General features: G+C 49.1%; 1 protein-coding gene across 2 annotated transcripts in view; it reads right to left on the bottom strand.

Moving 5' to 3' along the window:
• Positions 1–1,799: 1,799 nt before the first annotated feature.
• The window catches only part of Vwa3b (von Willebrand factor A domain containing 3B), a 226,717-nt gene continuing 203,977 nt past the window's right edge, over positions 1,800–24,539 (bottom strand). Inside the window, exons 23-28 of one of the 2 annotated variants that reach the window (XM_023717542.1) lie at positions 21,739–21,847; positions 16,699–16,823; positions 15,486–15,623; positions 13,758–13,858; positions 2,605–2,784; positions 1,800–2,457 (exon numbers count right to left, since the gene is read on the bottom strand). In XM_023717542.1, the coding sequence (XP_023573310.1) occupies positions 2,433–2,457; positions 2,605–2,784; positions 13,758–13,858; positions 15,486–15,623; positions 16,699–16,823; positions 21,739–21,847 (678 nt within the window). In that variant the 3' untranslated portion in view covers positions 1,800–2,432. Of the gene's footprint in view, positions 2,785–13,757; positions 13,859–15,485; positions 15,624–16,698; positions 16,824–21,738; positions 21,848–24,539 lie in introns of both variants that reach the window. The other variant, XM_023717541.1, reaches the window with a different exon arrangement.

The raw sequence follows: 24,539 nt of genomic DNA, 5'->3' as shown, positions 1-24,539 counted from the left end.
TGGTGCTGGGGGATTGAACCGCGGTCCCTGATGCCTTGCCAAGCTTGTTCTAAGTAGGTGCCTTAGACCACTGAGCCATCTCTCCAGCCCCTGGTAATGTATTTTTAAAAAGCAGCTAAACTTAACAATTTTTTATTGTACCTGGACTTTGAGTCATAGTTAAACAGCTTTTTTTTTTTTTTTTTTGTATTTTAGGGAAGGGTCTACAGGGTGTTCACGGTCTCACTACTAGATCAGACTGGTAGTGATCCACCTGTTTACAGCCTCCCAAGAGCTGGGATTACAGGCATGCACCACCACGCCCAGGCTCAGTTGCCATTTCATTGTACCCTGGGGGCAGGGCCAGCATGGCAGGCTCAAGGATCAAACCTCAGGTCCCTGAGCCTGCTTGCAGGTGCTTTAATCCCCTGAGCTATTTGGCAGGCCCCTGTAAACATAGTTTTGATGATTTATTTTGTCACTCTGTATTTATTAATTTTTAAAAAATCTTTTATTTCTTCAGTACAGGGTGTTACTACACAGCTTGGACTCTTAGTGATCCTTCTGTCTCAGCCTATAGGTGTGTGCCACCACACCCAGTTTTTGAGGCCAGCTCAGCATGCCCAGGGTTCTGGGGCCCGCAATGCATGTGGTGCTGGGGATCGAAGTGAGGTCCTTGTGCTTGCCAGGCAGGTACTGTAACCGCCACGCTATCTCCCCTAACTATGAGTCCGGTATATAATGTTTTATCCCTTCACACCCTCCTGTCAGTAGTGATTGGTCCAGTAAGAAGGCCTTTGGCTTTGTCAGTGGAGACCAGAGGAGCACTTAGTCTAAGGCAGTTTGCTTTCGAATGGAGCAAAGCCCTTCAGAGTGTACTCTACCTGACGCCAAGGGATGAAGGCTTCACGCTGACTGGAGGACACAGAACCTCTCCTGGCCCCAAGGGAGCTGGAGGTGTTCTTCCTTCTAATCTTTCTGAGTGGTCCTTTCTCTGGCTTTGAGTAATTTCCCCCAGCTGCACGGCTCAGTACCAAGCTGCAGGCCTGCAGGGGCCCTAGTAAACTGTCATCACTCGGCTTCCCTTGGTAGCTCTCTCCTCTCCCCGCTCCACCCTGTAAGCTCTAGCTGCCTCAGCCTCCTCAGCACCCCTGCTCCATCTCCTGAACCCAGAGCTGTGCGGTGCAGCGTCTCTGGGGAGCAACCAGGGACACCGGTGCACCTCGCCTCCTGTGCCGCCTGGGTTCACTGACCTTCACTGCCTCGTGGCCAGAGTTTTGGACACTGTGAGGTGTCCATGCACCCGTGAGGTGCTTTGGTTACTTCGGGTGGTACAGCAAATCTGTGTCCTACTCTCTACCAGCCAGAAGTCGAAGGACACCGTTGTAACGGCAGTCTTCCCCAACCACAGACCTGGGCATTGCCATCAAACAAGTAAACCAGTGGTGGTGAACCTATGGCAGGCAGGCCGCTGCGGTCATCTGTATCACTGGAAGCTCTGGAAGATTCGCCATCATAGATGTAAACTAAGTCTCTGAACACATCATGGATCGTCACGTAAGACTAGTACAGTCACGTAATATCTGCGAGTCCTGTTAACGCTTTATCCCTTCACACCCTCCAGTCAGTAGTGATTGGTCCAATAAGAAAGTGGAGATAAAGAGAGTGAGAGGGAGGGAACAACAGAGAGAGCACCCTGCAGGTGTCTGACAGCACCCTGCTGGCCCCTGGCCCCCCGTCACGCTTGGCTGCTCTTTTCTTTGGCACTGCTAAGATGTGTTCATAGGAAACAGCAACAATGAATGAACCCAGCAGATTTTAAATATTTCCAATGTAAGAGTTTTATTCTGCTTCTCAATTCGAGGAACCTACAACAGACTACAGATATAGAGAGTTAGGAAGGCCCAGTCAGAATGTCCAGGAAACAATAACATACACAATGCCCTGTCTCACAGATCTCAGGCCGGTTGTCAGGTCTTAATTCCAACCCTTGTGTGGAGAACAGAATCCCTAACTCAGATGGGGTGGTCATCTTAAGACAAGATAACAGGCTTGGATGCTAAGTGCCCCAACTGCCAAAGACTTTGACAGCAACCTGTCAGGTTGCACCTCTGAGCATGGGGCATGTACCAGAGGCTGAGATGTTTGGTCAAGACGTGGAAGAAAGGGGTAAAAGGAGTCCGAGAAAGCCAGGAGCAATACCCTCCAACAGGGAGGGGAACCAAGCGGGAGGAGGTGGGGAAGACCTGGGCCTTTGCTGTCCACAGGGAGGCAGAGGTGGGCTGAGGGGCGGCCTTACCTCAGTGGAGGGGCTCATTCCGCAGTGCTGCCCACTGAGGTCTGAATAGCCCTGTAGGAACGCTGACTCTCATCAACTTAGTTGCCACTAGACTGCTGTAGGTTCCTCGACGACCGCCCTCTTCCTCTGGTGGCTCCCAGAGGACTGCTGAGTCCTAGGCCCCTGGCCGAGGGCCTTCTCTGGGGAAGTGGATGCCACTGTTACTCGGGAGGGTTGGACCCAGCTGGCCTGGACTCGGTGCACCAACATACTCTGGGGTTGCACAGTGGCACACTCCCGCCCCCCCCTTGGGCTTAGGGTATGAGTTGGGGTGGCATTCTTGGGACCTGGTGCCGTGGGAAGCGCTGTCTGAGTCTGAGGATGTCATCTCCTGCAGAGGCGGCCTGTTGGCGGTTTTCTTTTTCTTTCTTCTAGGATTTTCCTGTTTGGGTTCTTTGAAATCCACAGTGTCAACTTCTTTCATTGACCAGAGTGGGAAAGTACCGTTTTTCAGGTCCTTGTCTTCCCTAAAGGGAGAGAGAGAGAGAGAGAGAGAGAGAGAGAGAGAGAGAGAGAGAGAGAGAGAGAGACACACAGAGACAGAGACAGAGACATCAGGGATGCCCTGGTTTTGACAGCCACTGTTTCACCGCACTGCCCAAGCTCCATGAGGATTGTGCCGCTCTTTGTCTACCATTCTCTTTCCCCTGGAAAGAAACCATGGGAGCTATGCTGAATACTTGGAGCTGTGCTGAATTCCCCTCAGTTTACCTCCACAAGCACTGGTGTCCGGGAGCCTCACACCAAGCATAGCACCTATATGTTTGGACCCCAGATCTGGCCAAGCCAGTGAAGGAATTACCATGTGGCTAGTAATCCAAGTGGGTGCTATGACAGCTCCAGTCAGCCCCAAACTGGAGCTTCTTATGACAGAGACCTTCTCCCACAGCGACATTCCTCTAATGACCCTGTTCAAGGTGCAGCAAGCACCTTGTATTTCATTGAAAAAACTTAGGCATGACTATGAAGTCATAGAACCAGATTTATGATTTAGAAATTGTACCAGATAATTACTTATCCAGAAGGATTGTCCTTCAAGGAAGGCATCTTGGGAACACCGTGACCCCATCCAGCTGTGTCATCTTGGCTATTTCCAGAACTCACCTTTTTCAGAACCTTCAGAGTCATGTAGCGTTAAGCCTTATTTTGTCCTCGTGTCCGTATCGGCCACCTCAATCATCGCCCCACCTTCACTCTGATATTTTTTGCTTGATTGCAACTCTAGGGTTCCTGCCCATTAGCTCAGTTGATTAAGTGCCTGCTTAAACCAAAGGCACTCAGGCTCGGGATACTGTGGTTTGATCCCCAGATCCTCGTGCCTTACCAGACCTGCCCTTCAGGCATCCTGAGCCAGCGACCCCCCCCCCCCAAAAAAAAAAAATCTTTCTGATTTCTATTCTAACTTTAGATCATTGCTGCTTCTAGAAGTTATCAAGTAAAAGATAATAAACTGCAAAAGAGATTTTTATTTCTGAACATTCTATCCTTCAAATTCCTCTTCAGTGGATGATGATTCACCACGTGTGATCCTCTTACAAGTCAGACTCAGATTCAGGAGCAAAATCTCAAAGAGAGATTTGAAAGATGGCTTAAACAGTAGTGGTAACTCCGGAAAAAGGCTTTCTAGGAGGTCAGAGAGAAATCATCTTTAAATATGAGGCTGGAAGGGGCCGGCCAAATAGCTCAGCAGATTAGATCCAGGCCTTCCGTGCTGGCCCCGCCCCTGGGGCACAGAGACAGCAATTGAGGCTGGGCGTGGTGGCACACACCTGTAATCTCAGCTCTTGGAAGGCTGTAAACAGGCGGATCACTATGAGTCCCATCTACTAATGACACCCTGAACACCCTGTAGACCCTTCGCTAAAACACACAAAAAATAAAAATATAAATAAATATGAGACTGGCTATGCGTGGATGTGGATGTTTTCTGCTGCCCGGTGCTTCGAGATGGCATGGGAATCGCACTGCAAGGTTGTATTTGCCTCATCTGCCCCTTGGGACCTGCAACTGTAACCTCTCCCTCCCCTCAACTAAGTCACTACGTCCTGGTTCCTTTTTCTGTATTTGCCATGTGTTAGGACTGATCACAGACTAGTCTGTACCCTGTAACCCCTCAGAGGGAAGAGCAGCGTTGGGTGGGGCTGGGGGCAGAGGCTTCTAGACACACTAAAAGCACACAGAAAACAGGGAGGTGGAGGAGCCTACCTACTCGCCCCAAGGGACCTGCAAAGGAGGGCCGCAGAGGAGGATGGGTTGCACGGGCAAATTACAGGCCGCCTGGAGTGTGGAATTTTAGGCAGAACATTGAAATAAGAAAGCCAGCACCCTGTAGACCCTTCGCTAAAACACACAAAAAATAAAAATATAAATAAATATGAGGCTGGCTATGCGTGGATGTGGACGTTTTCTGCTGCCCGGTGCTTCGAGATGGCATGGATGTGGAGGCTTAGGCCTGTGGTCCTAGCACTCAGGAGGCTGAGGCAGCAGGATCCCAAGTTTGAGGCCAGCCTGGGCTGCATAGTGAGTTCATTGTGAGCCTGAACTACATAGTGAGATTCTGTCTCAAATGAAACATAACAACAAGAAGAAATGAGGGATTATGCTCATGGGAAGAAGCAAAGAAGACATTATTTGGTGGAGGAAAAAAATCACAAAACAGAAAACATACATTTTCTTTCTTTTTTTGGTGGCACCAGAGATGGAACTCAGGCCCCTACACTTGCCAGGCAAGGGCTTATTCTACTGAGCTATCTCCCCCGCCCAAAACATACATTTTCATTACTAAAGGCTGTGAACATGTAAGAATCCCTAGAAAATGGCATCAATTATCATTTATCATAAATGTTTAGGACTGAAAGTGTTTAGATTTCAGATTCTACAATATTTGCTCATTCATCATGAGACACCTTGGCAGTGGGGTTGTATCTGCTTTTTATTCCCATAGCCAGGAGTGGGTGGCATTACACAATATTTTTAGTGATTTATATTTTTTATGGCAAATGTGCCTATATTTTGATATTTTAAAGGCTTTATTTGTTGTATTTAGGGCAGGGTCTACAGGGTCTCACTGTGTAGATCAGATTTGTAGTGATCCTGCTGTTTACAGCCTCCCAAGTGCTGGAATTACAGGCTTGTGCCACCACGCCCAGTCTCAATCGCTGTGTTAGCACACCCCAGGGGCGGGGCCAGTCCTGCAGGCCCAGGATTGAACCCCCAACCCCTGTATTTGCCTAAGCAGGTGCTTTAATCCATTGAGCTATTTGGCTGGCCCTTTAAAGGCTTTATTTTTATAGCCTTTAAAAAGACCCAAAACTTTTAATTTCCAGAGGAATACAAGATGCCTATAAACATAACATAACAGAAGCCTAAATTTTACAGTCTAGGCTGCCAAGGTAGAGTATTTCTGCAGAAGACTCCCATCAAAGTGATAGAGGGCACCTGGGCAGTGGCAGGCCAAGGGGCTGGGCCTTTCTCCAAGGACCTTCTGTTTTTATAATAAGATCCTTTAAAAATCCATTTTAAAAATAGCAGAAACACAACCAAGCATGGTGGCATACATTTCTAATTCCAGCTACATGAGAAGCTGAGGCAAGAGGATCACAAATTAGTGAGACCCTGGCTTAAAATGAAAAGCACAGGGGTGTAACTTAGTGTAGAGCGCTTGCCTAGCACGCTCAAGGCCTTGGGTTTAATCCCCTGTACTGCAAACAAGAACGCCAGAAATGGAAAGTTTAGCATATTTTAACACATGCAAAGATTACTCTGCAGTTAATGTTCTTTTCTTCACTTTCTTCACTGAGGCAAAAAGCTGGAGGAAAGGCTCTTCCTGCCCCCATGCAGCCCACTGGGCAGGATGCATGCACACCACGCGAGAGTCTCTCTGGTTCTGGAACTGAGTAATGTCACCGGGTCCCCCTAAAAATGCAGTCCTCACACCAGTGTTTCAGGGGTGTAGCAGATTCTTTCCTTCCTTCCTACCTTCCCTCCCTCCTTCCTTCTTCTCTCTTTTCTGTTCTCTCTCTTTCACAAATAGGATATTGCTATGCTGCCCATTGCCCATGATGGCCTCTAATTCCTGATCTAACGAGATCCTCCAGGATTACAGGCTCATGCCCCTGTGCTCACCTAGTGCCCCTATATTTTGACACTGACCCACCACATGAGGTCAGGTGTGTTATTCTCCACTGTCAGTGCTCAGAAAGTTTCAGATTTTGAACTTCCAGAGTGGGTTGCTCCCCTGTGATGACAAATGGGTGCATGCTGGTGTGGGGGTGGGGTCATTGCTCTGTGCCTTCAGCTAGTCCCTTTCTGAGAAGTTGTGTGCATCTGCTCCCTGTCTCCTGGGGTCTCACCCACCCCCTTCATTTGCTAGGTTACCCCGGGCCTCTCTTCTGTGAGGATCCCTGTGTGCAAGGCAGTCTTAGGGGATTTCGGGGGCTAGTGCCAAGCAGGTATCTGAGGACTGAGTAGGCTCTGAGGTCTACCAATTCAAGCAATGGATCTAAAGAGAAGGATGCACTGGTCTTGAGGCTTGGCCCATCTCTATGAGCCCTGGTGTCCCCCAACGCCTAGTGCTGGGACCCCCGCTGAACTGAGAGTAGGCAGTGACAGTTGTCTTGGAGGATGAGACAGGACAGCACACTTGCAGGCAGGGCTTTTGGCTGACTGGGCATTTCCATGACAGGAAACTGGCTCCTAATTGCCCAGACAGGACCAGAGGGGGTGAATCACACACAGAGGCTTATCAATTTCAAGGGAAACGTCCTCAGCAGTGACCAGGGAGACTGAGCCTCTGAGCCACTGTAGGTGACATCAGAACCACTTGTGGGAGGACACCAGGAGGCCACACCATGAGATGGATCTAAACAGTGTGGGAACGACCATTTCCAGGGGACACACTAGAAATCAGGGACTTCAGGGACAGAGGGATAGTGATAGCCTGAAGATTGGGGAACTGGTCATAGGCCCTACCTCCCACATGACCGTGTCCCCAGTCCACAGGGTGCCCACAAAGAGCAAGGGCAGAACTCTCCTAGCTCAGGACTGGTAACTTCCTTCACTCATCCCTAAATTTTTCTGGGGCACAAACCCAGTGACTAATCCAGCTGGCTCTCCTGAGATCACATTTACAATGGTGTTAATATTTTAAAAGGAAATCTCAGTCCTTCAAGGGGAGTCCTCTTAAGGCAGTGTCTTGGAGGTTACTTTGCTGAAGCCGTGAAGGGTGGGTGGGTGGATTCCAGCTCTTCCGGAGGCGGAGCTTTCCTGCCAGGCGCACACCACCAGGTGTGTGGGGCCCCTCTAGGCTGCCAGGAGCCCAGCCCGTGCAGGCTGAGGATGCCTGGCATAAGTGGTAAGTTCCCTTTGGTGGAGAAAGCTAAAAGCTGAAGCATCAAACCCACCAGGTGGCCCCAGGAAGCAGCCAGAGGCCACTGCACTCTGATGTGAACAGGATCAGGAGAGGCAGCCTAAAAGGAGCCTGGTCTCTAAGTCCCCTGCCTGGGAAAAGGTGAAGAAGGCCAAATGGGTGGGGACAGGGGAGGTCCTCCTGTTCTGTGTGCTCCTTAAAGTTACCAATAGCATGCAGAGAAATGGTGGTGTGTGTTCTCTAAATGAAGAAAATTATAGACAAGATAGGACTCATTTTCCCCAGAAAAGATATTTAGCTGCAAGGCATGGTACACAACACAGCTATAATCCCAGCACCTGGGAGGGTGAGGCAGGAGGATTTTAAATTGGAGGCCAGACTGGGCTGCATGGTGAGACCCTGTCTCAGAAGGGGGGGGGGGAGAGAGAGAGAGACAGAGAGACAGAGACAGAGAGACAGAGAGACAGAGAGAGACAGAGACAGAGAGAGAGAGACACACAGAGAGAGAGAGAGAGAGAGATAGAGAGACAGAAAGAGAGAGAGAGAGAGACAGAGACAGAGACAGAAAGAGACAGAGATTGATTTATGACCCTACCAGCTATAAAGGAAAGCTATTGAGGGCAAGAAGAATGGGGAAAATATTCATTTCTTTCCACTGATACCCCTCTCAAAATTGTGTGGTGTGAGGGAGAGAAATCAGCACCAGCCTCATCTACCTCACAGGCAAATATGGCGGTGCTTGCCTGTGAGAGCTGTTCACTTGGCATGCGTGCTATGCGGGATGTATTTTGCGAGCCAACTTGTTAATAGTCTCCAAGAGTCATTTAGGCATGAACTGTTGGGTTGAAAATAAAAACTTGCATCAGCTCTGGCCACGCTTGATCCACTGTGATCCTTTTACCCTGCCAATATTTCCCTTCCTGTCTTGCACCAGAAGTAGGGCCTGTAGGAAATACTCTCAGTCACCCACAACTGGAGTTTTTCTCTGGGAAGGAAGGAAGAGAAGATGGATAGCTGAATTCAGGGCACCCTGCGCCACACAGTGGTCTGGAGTTAGGCTCCATCCATCTCACCGTGCCTAAGACGATGGCTGTAATGGACTCAATATTTGAGCAGTAAATTTAGTAAAATGGTATCCTGTTGGACATGTAACTTAGGGTACACCTCTTTAGCAGCCCATCTGGAAAGCACTCGGATTTTTTAACAGTCCCTTTTGACAAAACGGACTGCACACTGATTAAGGAACTGCCTGAAGACTGGTGCTCTTGCGAGTGAGAAAGAGCTTCTTAAAGAAAGACCTGCAGAAGGGAGAGTCAGTGTGGAGGCAACACGAGCCCTCTTGTCATCATTTCTGCACTCAGCTTGGCAATCCCCAGTCGTAGAAACAGAGACAGATTTAGCGCTAAACTTAGCAGGTTGACCTCTGCTTAGGAGAATTAGATGCAGCCTCTTGTACCCAGAGAGGCAGCTAGCATACCGGACTGTGGAAGCTACAGTGGGGGCCTGGGACTCAATGAACACATCCACTGTGTGAAGCCCTCAAAGTGAGAGGAGTTAATTAGCAACTAAGACCTTGAAATAAGGCCTGGGGATTGAGGGAAACAAAGACTTCTCAACATAAAGAGAACAGGATTTTAACTAGAAAATAGTGATGGATAAGGTTGAGTCCAGAGGAAATAGATAATTCCTAGTCCTCTATAGCGTTCTATAATTTAACTCCTATCTTTTGAGTAGGATTTTGACACCAACCAAAAGTGGGCTATGATTTACTTATTTTTTTTTTTTTTTATGTATTTAGTACAGGGTCTATAGAGTCTCACTACACAGATTGGACTCAGAGTGACCCTCCTGTTTTTAGCCTCCTAAGTGTTAGGATTATAGGTGAGCACCACTGCACCCTATCTATGGGCTGTGATTTTAAATGGAATACATACATTCATCTAGACAGAGAATGAAGGGCTGCAGTGTACGTTCTCAGTAACTACTCAGTAAGGGAGGCTCCTCCGTGGAACTCTATCCTTCAAGGACCGGCATTCATAAGGCAGTCACAAGCAATTTGTTCCTTCAGTAGTCGCTGAAGCTATGCTGGGGCTTGGGCCTGGTACTTGGGGCTCAGGGGCAGAGCCTGACTGGCCTCCACCTGGCCAGGTCTGCCGTGATATGGATGTTATTTGTGCCCCAGAGGTTCATGTGCCAGATCATGGGCCTCAGTACAGCCTCACTGAAAGGCAGACCTTCATATGATGGTGCCTGGGGAGGTGACGGGGTTCTCGGGGGCTTGGTCCTTCTTATGGTTTGTGCTCAGTTGTACCCCCCCCCCAAAGCCTCATGCAGTCATGGGGTGGAATTCTGGAGTTTATGATTAACTCATGATCCACTGGGATTATGGGTGTGAGTGCTACACTTGGCCTGGGGAGATAGCCTGAATGAAACATAAGGGAGACAGACTTGCTCTCTGCAGCCATTGTTGCCGCTGCTCCTCCCATTTGCTCTTGCTACTCTGATGTTTTCCACTGCCAAGAACTGCTGCCCTCTGCTGTGTGCCACTCTGCCTTGGAGCCAGCTGAGTATGGACTGAAATCTACATAAACTGTGAGCTAAATAAATCTTTCCCTTCTTCATTTTGGGTGTTGGGTACTTTGTCCCAGAAATGAGAGAAAAGTAACCAAGACATTCCCCTTGAAAGAGATTCATGCTGGTCTCGTGGAGTAGGTGAGAATCAGGAGCTAGACAACAGCATGATGGCCCCTTCCCCTGCCTCTGGCTTCCTGTCTGCCCACGTGGTCTCTTCCTAGATCACCTCTGCCATCTTGTCACATAACCAAGAGGGTCCTCATCAAAGGCTGAATGCATGGGGCAGCCAGATCTTGGACTTACAGCCTTCAAAACTGTGAGTTAAGTAACTCTTTTCTTTGTAAATATTTTGTCTTAGGCATTTTGAAATAGCAATTAGAGAATGGCCTAAGAAATAGTCCAACAAAAGGGATATTTCCCTTCATGAAAACCTCTACACGATTCAGTATGGCCATCTTACTACGCGAGAGGGTTAGGCGCAGAGCATGGATGGTGGTTGTGGGCTCAAGCTTGATCCTGGAATTCTCCAGGTGGCCAAGGGCAGATAGCATTCTGGGGAGGGAATACTGTAGTTTAGGCAAAGGCACAGAGACTTGCAAAGACCACAGTATGGGGAAACAAGGACAAACAGTTTGGTGTGGTCCGTGTGCCCTGGTTGGGCTGGGTCAGGTCAACAAGAGGCTGCATGAAGGTAGGAAGGGGTGCATGCGGGACTCTAAAGGTTTGCACAGGAGGAGAATTTGTCTATTCAGGCCCCCGGAGAAGGCCTGAGTGAAGGCAGGATGAGGCTGGAGGAAACAGAAGCTCTTAACCGACAGCAGAGCTGAGAAGGACCTGTGAGTTGGGAGCACTACAGCTTGGAACAGATAGATGTGTGGTGAGTGAGGAACATGAAGAAGCCAGAGACAACCAGAAGCCAACTGCTGGGTAGAAAGATCAACCGAGGCAAGAACAGTTGGAATAGAAGCAGGTATGTGGAGAGCCATGGCTTTGGTTTAGCTGCGCTGAATCAAGATTCTGTGCCCTCAGGCAGAAGTATCCACTGAGCAGTTGGAGATCATGCAGTTGTCCCCATGTGCTGACCACCCAGGGGCCATTCCTAACCCTCATCCTAGGACAAGGAGAAGCTCAGAGATGATAAGGCACCATCTCAGAGGCACAAAGCCAAGTGACAATGAGGCCAGATATGAACTAAGTCTTGTTTTCCAGGGCCTTTTTCACTGTAGGTGCCACCATTGCTACCTGAAGAAGGAGCCACCATTACAACCATCTGGGATGGTTCCAGAAAGACTCACTACAGGTCCCACTCTTGGGGCTTGTACTCCTGTGGCAAGAGCCCAAGAGAGCCATTTGGGTTGGAGGAGGAGATACGGGGTCCTTAGCCTAAAAAGTCATAGAAGCAATGGTGTGGGTGAAATTGGGCAGGGAGAAACACAGAGGCAGCCATGACAAATCTCAAGAGGAGCAGCTGGGGAGGAAGGAGATGTTGACTGTCCACTAAAAACTGAGCAGCAAGCAGGTCAGGCTGCGCAGGGCTCATTGGCTGTGGTGTGGGAGAGGGGCCGGGCAGGTTCTGTGGAAATCCTTCTTGCAGAGGGGTTGCAGCTGATGCCTGATGCTCAGGGACTGAAAGGAGGCAAGTAGTACAGGGACAGGAGGCCAACTGTACACGGACAGGTGGAGGAGAGGAGGAAGGCACTGGGCGCTGCGGAGCCAGGGCAGCTTCTGCACTTGGGAGTGTGTGTGCATGTGCGTGATGGGAGAAACTACAGGAGAAACTTCTTTTCAAAACTTCGTTCTTTTGAAACTGCCCAGCTCTGTCACTGTTGCATAGCTTTGTAATTACTTTCTCAACTCCTGTAACCATGAGAGCATAACTGAACAGGCAGGATGCCTGATTGTACCATTGTGCTGAGCATCATGGACTGACAATCATTAATCTACCCTTGTAATCAATGACCGCACCCTGCTAGCCAATCAGAGCTGCCCGGCTGCTTGGTCTCACCTTCGTGCCTCCTACTTGTGCATCATATAAAAGCTCTCAACCCTCAGAGATGGGGGCTGAGATTCTGGGAATGATCCCTATCTGTGCCCATTGATGTAAATAAATCTGCCTCCAAATTCGGGCTGTCAGGCCTGGTGAGATAGCTCAGTGGACTAAATGCCTGTTTGGGCAAGTGCAAGAATGGGGGTTTGATCCCCGGCACCACATGCCATACAGGCCCTGCCCCCAGGTGCACTGAGCCGGCCACTAAGCCCAGGTGTGGTGGTGCAGGTCTGTAATCCCAGTGCTGGGGAGGCTGAGACAGGGGGATCACTGTGAGTCCCAGCTGCATACTAAGACCCTGTACCAAATACATAAAAAATAATTCAGGCTATCCTTTCAGTGTTTCTGCTGCCTTTGCAGTGGGGAGAGGAACCCAGGTTTTTCTTGGGTAAAGGCTTCTCTGGAGAGGCGCTATGGAGAACCAATTGAAGAGCCCAGAGAACACAGAGGAGTGGGGACCTGAGGGGACAGGGTGGGCCTCCTGACCAGACCTCATGGCCAGCTAAGCCTTGGACAGAGAGAAGCACCAGGGCTCTGACATCATAGAGAAAGACCAAGAGTTCCACAAGCCCAAAGGCGGGCTAAGAGATGGAGGGAGGCCGTCTGAAAGTCTCTGTGAGGAAGCCAGAAGGCTGGACCTTGCAGACAACCTATCAACCCTACACGCAGCCCTTGCTCAAGCTCTGCATTTGTCTTTCTAGGGTTAGGACTCCAGCTCCAGCCTTGCTCCCCTTTCTGGCCCTTGGATTTGGGCTTGGCCTGCTCTCAGCCTTTCACTTTTTCCTCTTTACTTTGAGTGAGTCCATCGTTAGCAATCTCAGCAATCCTACTGCTTGCTTGCTTGCTTGCTTTCTCTTTCTCTTTCTTTCTTTCTTTCTTTCTTTCTTTCTTTCTTTCTTTCTTTCTTTCTTTCTTTTTTTGCAGTACTGGGGATCGAACTTAGAACCTTGCACTTGACAGGCAACTACTTATGCTGCTGAGCTATCTCCCGGGCTCTCAGATGACAATTTATTCTCTCCACCAAGGGCCCAGAAACCACTGCACACACCCCACCCCAACATACACACACTCAGCATGGCCGGCACCTCACTTCCGGCTTTCAGCGTGGAAGCGGCAGGTGGGTAAGTGCTCCACGCGCCGCAGCAGCTTCCTTCAGAGGCCTGGAACCCTCGGGGGTAAAGGGAAGCGACTGCTTCACACTCACTACAGCACTGAGAGCTTTCTGGAGGGCCAGGCAAATAACACTGACTGAGATGAGGACCAGATGGAGGACACACAGCGGGCAAATGGTGTGACATCGGAGGGAAAATGGTCCCCATGACGTTTACAGTAGGATGTTGGCCAGTAGGAAGCTGTCCTAATCGTTAAGAGATCTCGGATGGCAACTCAGAAGTGAGCTAAAGGTTCAAAGAGATGTTAGCATTCCAGGGGTGAAAGTCGGGTGCACTTACACTTTGGGCTCCTCCTTAATTGGGGGTGACTTTATATGGGAGCAAGACAGAGCATATTTGTTTTGGCTGATCTTTATAAGTGCGCTCCGAGGGCAAAATTCCTGTAAAAAAAAAAACCAAAACAGCTTACTCAATTTAAATAAAGCAGTCCACAATTCAGAAATCATCTTGCTGTTGCTCTAACCATCATACTGGTTACTGGTACTGGTCACTGTCTTATTCAGGGTGACACTAAAGAGCAGGCTAGATTCACTCTTGCTGGATAATTATTTGTTGCGTGAAAGTCACTATTGAGCTTATCTGTTATTTCTTCAAATTCTAGGTCAGTTGCCAAGTCGAGCCCTTATCAGAACTCTCTCCAGTGTCCTTCCCCCCCCCCCGTCCATGCCGCTCTGGCCTCTAGGGACCCCTGTGGGCCAACTCCCCCTGGGCTTTTCCTCGGGCATCCTGGGCCAACTGCCTCATCACTCTGTGCACCTGGGGCGTGCCCAGGGACATCTCCTCAGAGGTCCCTGGCTTATAGATAGTGCCAGCGCAGGGCTGAACACCAGGGCATGTCCTCCTGCTCCATCCTTTCTTCCTGCTCTGTGGCCTGCAAGAGCCTTCCCTGGCTTGATGGAAGATGATTTCCTTACACGAACACGGGGCACTACAAGCCCCCCCCACAGCATGCTGCATGGATCACCGAGAATTACTATTCGGAAGGCACAGAGAATCTCGGTAAATCAATGAAAAGATAAACAACTCAATAGAAAACACAGATGCTTAACAAATGTCTGTCTAGAAAGTGAATCAACCAGATGTGATAAACTGAACCACATCACCCTCACTCACTGGCTGTGAGGAGCCCTAAGGAACGAGCTCGAGTGGTGCTACCAACTGTGGCAGCGCCATCATTACTGCTCCTGTCACACCTAATCCCTGAGCATAAGCCACACAGATCCTCTACCTATGTTTTCTTTAAGCCTTACAACCACTCCGGAAGACAGAGATGAGAAAAAATGCCCAGGTCAGACAACCAATAGAGAGTGGATCCAAAATGCAGGTCTTTTATACTGTACAGCTGGGCTCTTTCCAGATGGCTCCACTCCTGTGTCCCTTGTTGTCACCAATCCCTGCCACCCCTGAGGGTGATTCCTAAAACAGGGATGGAATGGGGAACCAGATGGTAGCACCCCTGATGGAGAAAGTAGAGTACAAGAAAGACTCTTGGGGAGAAGGCGGACTCTGCCTTTGAGATGCCCGTGGGTCAGCAGGAGGGAGCTGCTGAGGGGGACCCAGCTAGAAATGTAGGGCTGGGGCTCAGCTCTGCCTTGCCTGGCACAGGAGAGGTGTGTGAGGATGAGCTCATCCCAGGAGACAGGTTAGGAGGTGGTAGAGAGGGCTGGGGCTGGGGGTACCCAGGAGATGTCCATATCTGCAGGGGTTACACAGGACCCTGGGGCAGGAGAGCGAGGACAGGCATGAAAGAGAGTGGTGTCCCAGGGACCTGGAGTGAGCCTGCCCAGCTGTCCAGTGCAAAGCACAATTTGGCCATGATCACAAAAGACTGCCTGACACAGGAGAAATGGGAACACTGAATCTGATCCAGGTGGCGGATGGGCAGGGAGGAAGTAGACACGGCTGGGGGAATCATTCTTGGAACATCTGGGGGTCCAGGAAAGAGAGGAACTGCCCGGCCACAGCCACCCTCTTCTGCCTAGTCCTTTCTAAATGAAGTCTACTTACTCGCCGGTTGTTACACTTCAGGACTGTGTAGAATTTTTCTGAGCCCACACTTGGATTTGGAAGTGCTATGACAATGGCAGGGACATAGAAGTCAAATCCTTCAGGTGTCCCAATTTTGGCAAACACATAGTCTCCGACCTGTAGAGGGGAATACATTTCACAGTAGACAGGTCACTTTATAGGCCTCAAAGACAATGTTTCTAAAAGCTTGCCTCAGAGCAACCCCAGGCAAGCACTCATGCTAAAATTCAAATAGGGACTTTTTTCAGTTAAGGAAGAGTTCCAACACTCCCTGGAATTCACTTGGAACTTTGTGGTGAGCTTGGGGAAACCCCATTTTGGTAGGGCTTTGGTAACTGATAAGGCTCCAGGAAAAGCTGGTAGATGGCGAGGGTCTTGAAACCAGCCCTACAAAGACCAGCTGGAGGAACTGCTCTATGGAGTGGAGTTTGGCATAGATTTGAATGGCATCTTCTTGTATCACAAGGGCCATCACCCCAACAAAGGAAAGGCTTCGTTCATCTTGCTTTAAATGGCACGTGCGGGCCAAAGGTACCAAGAGGTAACTTGGAGCAGGAAGAGGAGCTTGCAAAGGGGCCCATAAAGAGTGCAGGCATGTGCCAGCTGCCTGGGAAAGGTGCACAGAGGTGTGCTGCGGATCTGATCAGGAAAGCAAGGACAGACCAGCAGGGCTACCCGGTGACCCTGCCTTTGTGCCTCTCTTCCAGATTCTGCAAGGCCATCTCTCTCCTCCCAGAATCACTACAGCTTTAGGGAACTCAGGAGCCGTGACTCGGCGGTGAGGTGCATGTTTGGGCTGAAGTGCACTGCAGCCTCCCAGGCAGCTTGAAAACGACCACGTCAAGGAGAGTGCTATCGCTGTCCTTGTCATTTGTACAGTGGAATGTGTTCTTTATGCTTAAAGCTTCAAGAGCACCAGGAGCCATAGCAACTTTCTCCTCCCACTGTCTCCTGTCTTGTAGAGTGACAAGAGCCACAAGATGCAATGTCAGCCACTCTACAGTTGTGAGGGTTGTGGGTAAGAGGGGTTGGCAGATCACAGTCACACCACACGATGGGTCCCTGCAGTTTTTGCCCCAACACAAGCTTCCTGTAGGAGTTTAGCAAAGGCCCTCACCATGGCCCTGCCATTCTGTTACTCCAAACCCATGGATGGTACCAAGGAGCCCATAGCAGATTGTGGAACAGGTACCTGCAGCAGTGGACAGGGCATGGCGCCCCCCACAGGCGTGATGAAGCAGGTGGGCACAACCTTGGTGTCCCCATACCTGAAGCTCACCAGTGCATGGGTGCGGCTCAAACAATGCTTCACAACCCCTGGAAGAATCAGAGACAACAAACTATAAAGACGGCAACACCCAGTCCCTTAGGTTGGCACCATCTGTGGTCTGCAGTGAGTCATGGCGTTGTCCCTTGAAGTCACTGCCCCTTGGAGGCCCCTAGGAAATGGGGTTGCTTGGGGGACTGTCTGATGCTGCTTGGGTTTGAGCAGTGCAAAGGGACAAAGACACTGTACTGGTTTGAACCCCCAAATGCCAGGAAAAGGAGAGCTTGTTTCAGCACCCCCAATGTCTGCCCAGTGGGGCACTGTGGTGAGACCCTGAACCCCTTTTCCAGAACACCCTTACCATTGGATTTCTTCATTTATTTTAGCTCATTTCCTTTACAGAGATAGAATGTGGGCATTGTTAAACTGTGAAAGAAGAGAAGCGATACGAGTCTCCATGCACCCAAATAAATCCAAAGGTTGAACATACATTATGGTTTTCCTAAACTCTACAACCAAAAAAGGAATAAAGAAGTTTGTCTTTTAGATATACTTAGAGGGGTTTGTGTGTGTGTGTGTGGTTAGTGCTGGGGACTGAACTCAGAATCTTCATGCTAAACTACATTTCCAGCCTTTTGTTTTTATTTTCTACTTTGCGATAGGGTCTTGCTAAGTTGTCAAGGTCGGGCTTGAGTGTGTCATCCTGCGGCCTCTGCTTCCCCAGCTTCTGGGATTACAGATGTGCACCAGCAGGCCTGTATTTTTTTTTTTTTGAGCGTACACACGCAAGCCATATTTCCATGATATATTGTCTTACTGAATTAAAATGTCTAACTCAGTTTTAAAAAAATCTTTATATTCTATCATAAATGGATTTTATTTATACTTTTAGTAAAACAAACTCTACTTATTTTTAGCAAGTTTTTATTCTGAAAATAATTACAGGTCCAGGTGCAGTGGTGCACACATGTAATCCCAGCACTCGGGAAGCTGAGGTAGGAGGATAGATGGGAGTTCAAGGTCAGCCTGGGCTAAATAGATAGCTCAGGACCAGCTTGAACTACAAAGTAAGACTCTCTCTCAAAAAAACATATATATATATATGCTGCTCTCACCCAAGAATGAAGGGGACCCTGACACCCCACACCCTGCCTGACCTACACAGCCTCCCTGGCTCACAGGTAAGGACCTGGGGTGCTGAGATGTAGTGCAGGCCCATGTGATCCTCCCCAAAGCGTGGCTGCGGACTTGGCGGTATGCAGCATTAAGCCTGCGCTGTGGTTCTTCACTGTTTGCCACGGTGAGAAGGTGTCACAGAGACCACAAAGCCTAAGTCACTCTTTGTTTCACAGAAAAGGCTGCCACCTCTGCTGTGGATCAGCGAACCTGGGCCTTCTGCTCATTTGAGCGACTTCCTTTTGGCTCTTTGGTGCTGTCCTCTCCTCCCCGCCCTCTTGGTCCATGCGGTGTGGTTTCCGGGGCTGCATCCATCCCCAGAGCAGGCTGACCTGGGCTCCCTGCTAGCTGTGCTCTGGGGCTGAAGGGCTCAGTGCAGCGTGGCCTCCATCTGCCCAGTCCTCGTGCCCTGTGCTTCAACAGAGCTCCAACTTCAGGGGCCCCTGGCCCTGTACTTTCCGCTCTTAGTGCCAGAGAGGTGGGGCTGTTCTGGAGGCTCTGAAATCCCTCTGGGAACTCTTTCAGGGCCTGGGCTTCAGACAGTAAGCTGGCGAAGACCTGGTCCAAACCTAAGGAGCTCAGGCTGGAGACTGGAAGTTCTGAAACCTCTCCAAGGCCTTCCTTTGGTCACAGCCCCACTTAAGTGCCACCTCCTCAGAGCACCTCTGGCCGCAGTGCCCTCTCTACCTGCCTGCCTCTGCTGCCCCAGTGCCCTGTGTTCTGCTCTTCATGGCTTTTGGGCTCACAGCTTTTCTGGTGTTGTCCACCTCTCACTTGCAGATGAGGGTTCTGAGTGGCTGTGAGTGTTAAGAGCAGCTCCCCCAGCTCCCGGGAGACCACTGGTGGTGTCTCTTGGGAGTTCTTATGGGACGATAGCACCTCAGGGACCCAGGACGTGCTCGCAGCATCACGTTTGATCTGCAAAGGAATCTTCAGCTGTTTTTTGTGGTGGACTAACTAGCGGTCAGCTTTACTGAGTTGAACAGAGTCAGTGTAGTGCCTAGTGCCGGGTGTGGATGCCCCTCCTGAGGACTGCTGCCAGCTGCAGAAAGGAGAACCGGAGGCAGACGGTGCGCTGTTGATGCTCCTGGAGGGGCCTTCGCGCTGTTTTCCTGATACGAGCTCAGCTGTTTTCATCAGCAGAGGAGCTCAGGTCCTCGCCATGGCTGAGCATGGCTGGGGCCCTCTTCGGGGCAGCTCTGGTCCTTACCTTGAGCGTCGCTTCCTGGCCCCAGTGCAGCTCCCTCAGCCTGCTGGCAAGCTCCTTCATCCTGCTGGTGCACACTTTCGAGCTTCTGCCACTGACCTTTGGGCCTTTGCAGCGCAGATCCTTGGTCCAGACTTGCATGAGACGTTGTGGGCTCTAGGTCTCCAGCTGGACTCCTGCAGGACACGGCCGTGGGATCCAGGCCCTCAGCTGGATCCTTTGGTCCTTAGTGCATGGACAGACCTCTTGCACCCTTCTGCATTTGAGTTTTTGAGTGAATATTATAAAATCATCCTATGAATTATGTCTTATATTAAATCTATTCCCTTGCCAACCCTGGCTACAACAGCTTTCATTGCTGTAAACACCCCTTAGAAAGACAAGGAAATGGAGGCAGAGAAAAACAGTGACTCCAGTCCTCTCCTAGAGGACAGAGGCAGAATTCAGGTGAGTGGAAGCTTTGGGGTTTCTGACCCTACGTGTTCCCCTGAGGAGTGAGTGAGTATTCAGCCTCCCCTTACACTCTCTCATCATAATCTGTTCGCCTGGTAGAGGACAGAAATCACCCTGAATTTCCTGAACTAAAATGCTTCTTGTCACTGAGCAACAGCAAGGAGGACCCAGTTCCCACAAATGATGACCTTATAACATTTTTTTTAATGGATTTAGTACAGGGGCTACAGGGTCTCACTACACAGATTGGACTTGGAGTGATCCTCCTGCTCTCAGCTTCCCATATGCTGGGATTACAGGTATGTGCCACCCTGCCCAGTCTCAATCACTGTTTCAGTGCACTCCGGGGGCGGGGCCAGCACAGCATGCTGGCGATCACACTCCGGTCCCTGCGTCTGCCTCAGCATGCGCTTTAATCAGCTGAGCTATCTGGCCAACCCTAATAACACTTTTTTTTTTTTTTTCAATTTTAGGGAAGGGACTACAGGGTGTTCAGGGTCTCGCTACTAGATTGGACTTGTAGTGATCCACCTGTTTACAGCCTCCCAAGAGCTAGGATTACAGGAACGTGACACCACACCCAGTCTCAGTCACAGTCTCAGCTTGCCTTGGGGGGTGGGGCTGGCATGGCAGGCCCGGGGATCAAACCCCCGGCCCCTGCGCTGGCTTGCAGGCACTTTAATCTGCTGAGCTATTTGGCCAGCCCCCTAATAACATTTTGAAAGGTGTCTTCTTCTTGCCCAGCACCATGCAGATAAGCTCAGGTTGCCGCTTGTCACTTCCAGTTTGTCTGAGGTAGTCGTTTCCCCTCCTGGATGAGCCACACTGACCCAGCTGTGCATTGTCCACCTAAAATCCCTGCAGGCTGTGGTCTGGGCAGAGCTGGCAGCAGCCAACCAGCCCGATGTGTTCCAGTGAAGACCTGGACTCAAGTGATCACTTCCTGGGCCCCGGAAGGCTTCTGTGCGAGTGACAGAAGGGAGTCCCCAGTGAGTGCTGTGTGCATGCCCAACACAACTCTTTGGGGGCTTCTTTTGTATAAAATGGAAAAGAGCAGCTCCAGAGCAGCCAGGCTGATTCATGGGGGCAGAAGATGTCGCTGCGCCTCTGATGGAATGTCATCTGAGTGGCATTACTCAGGTAGGACCAACAGTACACGCTGAGTCTAGCCCAGCCTAAGCTGCGCAGTAGCCTGTAAAATACTGGCCTCATATTTACCTCTCCGAGGGGCTTTATTATTTTTGCAACCTCTAAGTTCCAGGTGATGTTTCCAGACATTTTATGTCACCCCCAGCTCTTCACAAAAATTTTCCCACTCTCCACAAAGCTCCTTCCATGTCTCTACTCCCCGAGGAACTGCACCCTCCAGAGTCATGTCCCCCAGGATTCCTTGGCAAAGCCTTCTGGTTCCGTGGCCCCAGCTTTGTGCTCCTCTTTCAACATGCCATGCAAGGCCCAGCCTTGGGCCTTCCCACTTAGAACTCTGTTCTCCCAAATACTTTCATGGTGCATTCCTCCTCTTTGAGTCTATTCATATGTCACCCTTCTGAGGAGCTCTTCACTAGCCACCATATTTGGATCACAACCAAATATACTCTCAGCCACCTTTTGGCTCGGCTGTCCTCAGCAGCACTGGACCTGAAATGTTATGTGTTTTTATCGTCTATCTTGGCTGTTTCCCTTACTAAGATATAACGTCTACGAAGACAAGAATTCATGTGTTTACTCACTATAGTAGACAGGCACTTTCAGGAGAATATATGATAGAACATATTAGGTGTATAATAAAAATTTGTTTACTAAGCAAATGAAAGATAAATACATCTGGGGATGTAGCTCAGCAGCACAAATGCCTGCCTGGCAAGCTCAAGGTCCTAAACTGAAAAGCAAAACAAAACAACAATAAACAAAACATAGGAAAGATAAATACATTTTCCTTTCTTTCTTTTTTTTTTTTTTTTCTGCCTCAGTAGGGGGAGAAAGCCTACCGCTTTTTCGTGTGAGAAGCAGTATCCTTAGGCTAATTCATAAAATGTCAGTATTCTAGAGAAAGCACAGTTTGAAACCTCTGGCCCCAGCACTAAATTATTATAATAAAGAGGTCTCAAAAAGGGAGAGAAGAAACCTACCTGGAAAATAAAAGCCGTTTTCATCACACCTTGCAATAACCTTCTGGCCTTTGAGGTGATCGACTTTTTTTGGTTTGCTTTTCTTTGTTGGACTTCCTTGAGATTTTTGCTGTGGAAAGAGACAAACAGCACTAGTGCATGAGGAGAAAGTCCACGTGGCTAGCAAGAAGTCTTAAGCCAGGCGTACCCTGGGATTCTCTCCCGGGCATTAGACTGTGAGACTCACAGGTCCTACGTGTACCATGCCACTTACTTTGGAATACTCTGTTCTAGGTTAAAAATTACCCTTTGAGTTGGGGTAATTTTTGTTCTCCATCATTTTTGTACTTATTCCAAGGTGAAAAGTGAATTAGATAACTAAAGAAAAGGGAAACATAAAGAAAAATTGTATGTGCAAGTAGAATCCTTGGCACTCTATGACGGTCTCAGAGCCAGGGAGCACACCCTGGTTCAGAACCATAACTTGTGCTGCTGCCTTCTGGAACTGCAAGAGGCAAGTGGGTCCTGCAGCGGAGGCATTGGTAATTAATTAGTTAATGAGTGGGGGAGGGGGAGGGATGGAGGAAGGGAGGGAGGGAAGGAAGGAAAGAGGGATGGAGGGAGACAGAGGGGGAGAGAGGTAGACAAGCAACTCTTTACAGAAACATGAAGCCCCACTTCACCTCATCAGGACAAAAAGAAACGCTTTTAACGTTGGTCTGGACTTCAAATGTCCCCCAAAACTCATGGGGTTAATGGAGTGGGTTTGGGGGCAGTGCTAGGCTCACAAGGGCTCTAACTTCAAGTGGATTAATCCACTGATGGGATATGAATTTAATGGCATATTGGGAGGTAAGGGAAGCAGGAGTAGGACCTCGATGACCGGAGTAGATTAGGGCGCGCCCTTGGGGACTATCTCTGGTCCCTACTCCCTTTCTCCCTGGCTCTTCCTTCCTTCCTCTTTCTGCCCCCTGGCGACACAAGTGAGGTGAGCAGTTTGTCCCCACCACAGGTGCACACCGTGCTTTTTCTGCCTCATCCCAGTACTAGGGCAACGGACTCAGCTAACCATGGACGGAAGCCTCTGGGGCTGTTCATGCGGATGGAGCTTTTATCCTTTAAGTTGTTTTCTCTGGGTATTCTGTCAGAGATGGAAAGGTGACCAACACACAATCTTACAAAGAAGAAAGAAGCCTGAGCTGCAATTGTGGAAGAGTGGAGGGTGCTAGTTCCTTTTACCTTCGGTTGGGCCAACAGTGGCTGGCAGATGGCAACAGTGCTTTCAAAATTCTGACAGAAAGTAACTGTGATGGTTTGTGCCTAGTTGTCCCCCCAGAGCCTCATACAGTCATTGAGGCGGCTTCTAGAGTTGGTCATTAATTCACGATCCAGTGCTGGGATTGTGGGTGTGAGTGCTACACCTGCCCTGGGACGGACAGCCTGAACACAATAATAGGAAGGGAGCAAGGCTGGCTAGCTACTCCTGCCGCTGCCCCTCCTTTTGCTCTTGCTGTTTTCCACTGCCATGAACGGCTGCCCTCTACCAGGAGCCGCTCTGCCTTGGAGCCAGTCGAGTATGGACTAAAACCTCCACTAACTGGGAGCTAAATAAATCTTTCTTTCCTTAATTTTGGGTATCTCATATTTTCTCAGAAATGAGAAAAAAGTAACCAAGACAGTAACTTTCAATGTAGAATTATTTTTCTTTCTTTCTTTCTTTCTTTCTTTCTTTCTTTCTTTTTTTTTTTTTTTGCAGAACCAGGGATTGAACTCAGGCCCTTGCACTTGCCAGGGAAGCGCTTATTCCACTGAGCCATCTCCCTGGCCACCCTCTTTTTCTTTTTTAAGAAGGTTTTTTTTTTTTTTTTTTTTTTTTTCTATTTTCTTTTTGGTACCAGAAATCAAACTCAGGGCCTTGCGCTGGCCAGGGAGGTGTTGTACCACTGAGACACATCCCTGGCCCTCAATGTAGAATTCAAAACCTCAGGAGACTGTCAATGACATTAAGGGATAACAGCAAAAAGATTTCTTTCTTTCCTTTTTTTTTTTTTTTTTTTTTTCAGCACCGGGGATTGAACTCAGGACCTTGCACTTGCCAGGCAAGTGCTTATTCTACTGCACTATCTCCCTGGCCCTCAAAAGATTTTTAGTCCTATCCCTAAGCATGTGTCTTTCCCTCCTATTCATCTTACATGAGGAAATTACTTGAAAATGGACCTTAGCAACAGGAGCACAAGGTTTTATAAGAGTAAAACCAGGAAGTGAAATACAGAAAATATAAGGGGCAGTATGATTTATCCCAAGAGGGGAGAGAAGGAAATCTCCAGATGACGCCTATATGCAGGTCATGGACAGCAGGTGGTCTCCTGGAAAAAAAGAGGACATAGAAATCCTGAAAATACATATATGGATATATCAAAGTGTGCACATACAACTAAAACACACAAAATGAAAGTTTTAAACATAAAACCAGTAAAATTGTGGCATAACTTTAAATATTGTGGGAGAAAATATAAATTCTTTTTTTGTTCCTATTAATATTCTTTAATTAGGGTGGGTGAGATAGCTCAGCACATTAAGCGCCTACTTAGGCAAGCACAGGGACAGGGGTTCAATCCCTGGCACCACATGCCAGGCTGGCCCCATCCCGGGTGCAATGAACTGGTGATTGAGACTGAGAATGGGCATGGTGGTGCACGCCTGTAATCCCAGCGCTGGTAAGACCCTGTATCAAATTATACATATGTGATATATATACTAGTCAATTAAAGAAAAAAATATATATATAGACTAAAACTTCCACTGTGAGCTAAATAAGCCTT

This window comes from Octodon degus, unplaced genomic scaffold, assembly GCF_000260255.1.
Source record: "Octodon degus isolate 3935 unplaced genomic scaffold, OctDeg1.0 scaffold00052, whole genome shotgun sequence".
Lineage (NCBI taxonomy): Eukaryota > Metazoa > Chordata > Mammalia > Rodentia > Octodontidae > Octodon > Octodon degus.
Note: the sequence above shows the minus strand (reverse complement) of the source record. Positions and strands in the feature narration are given on the sequence as shown.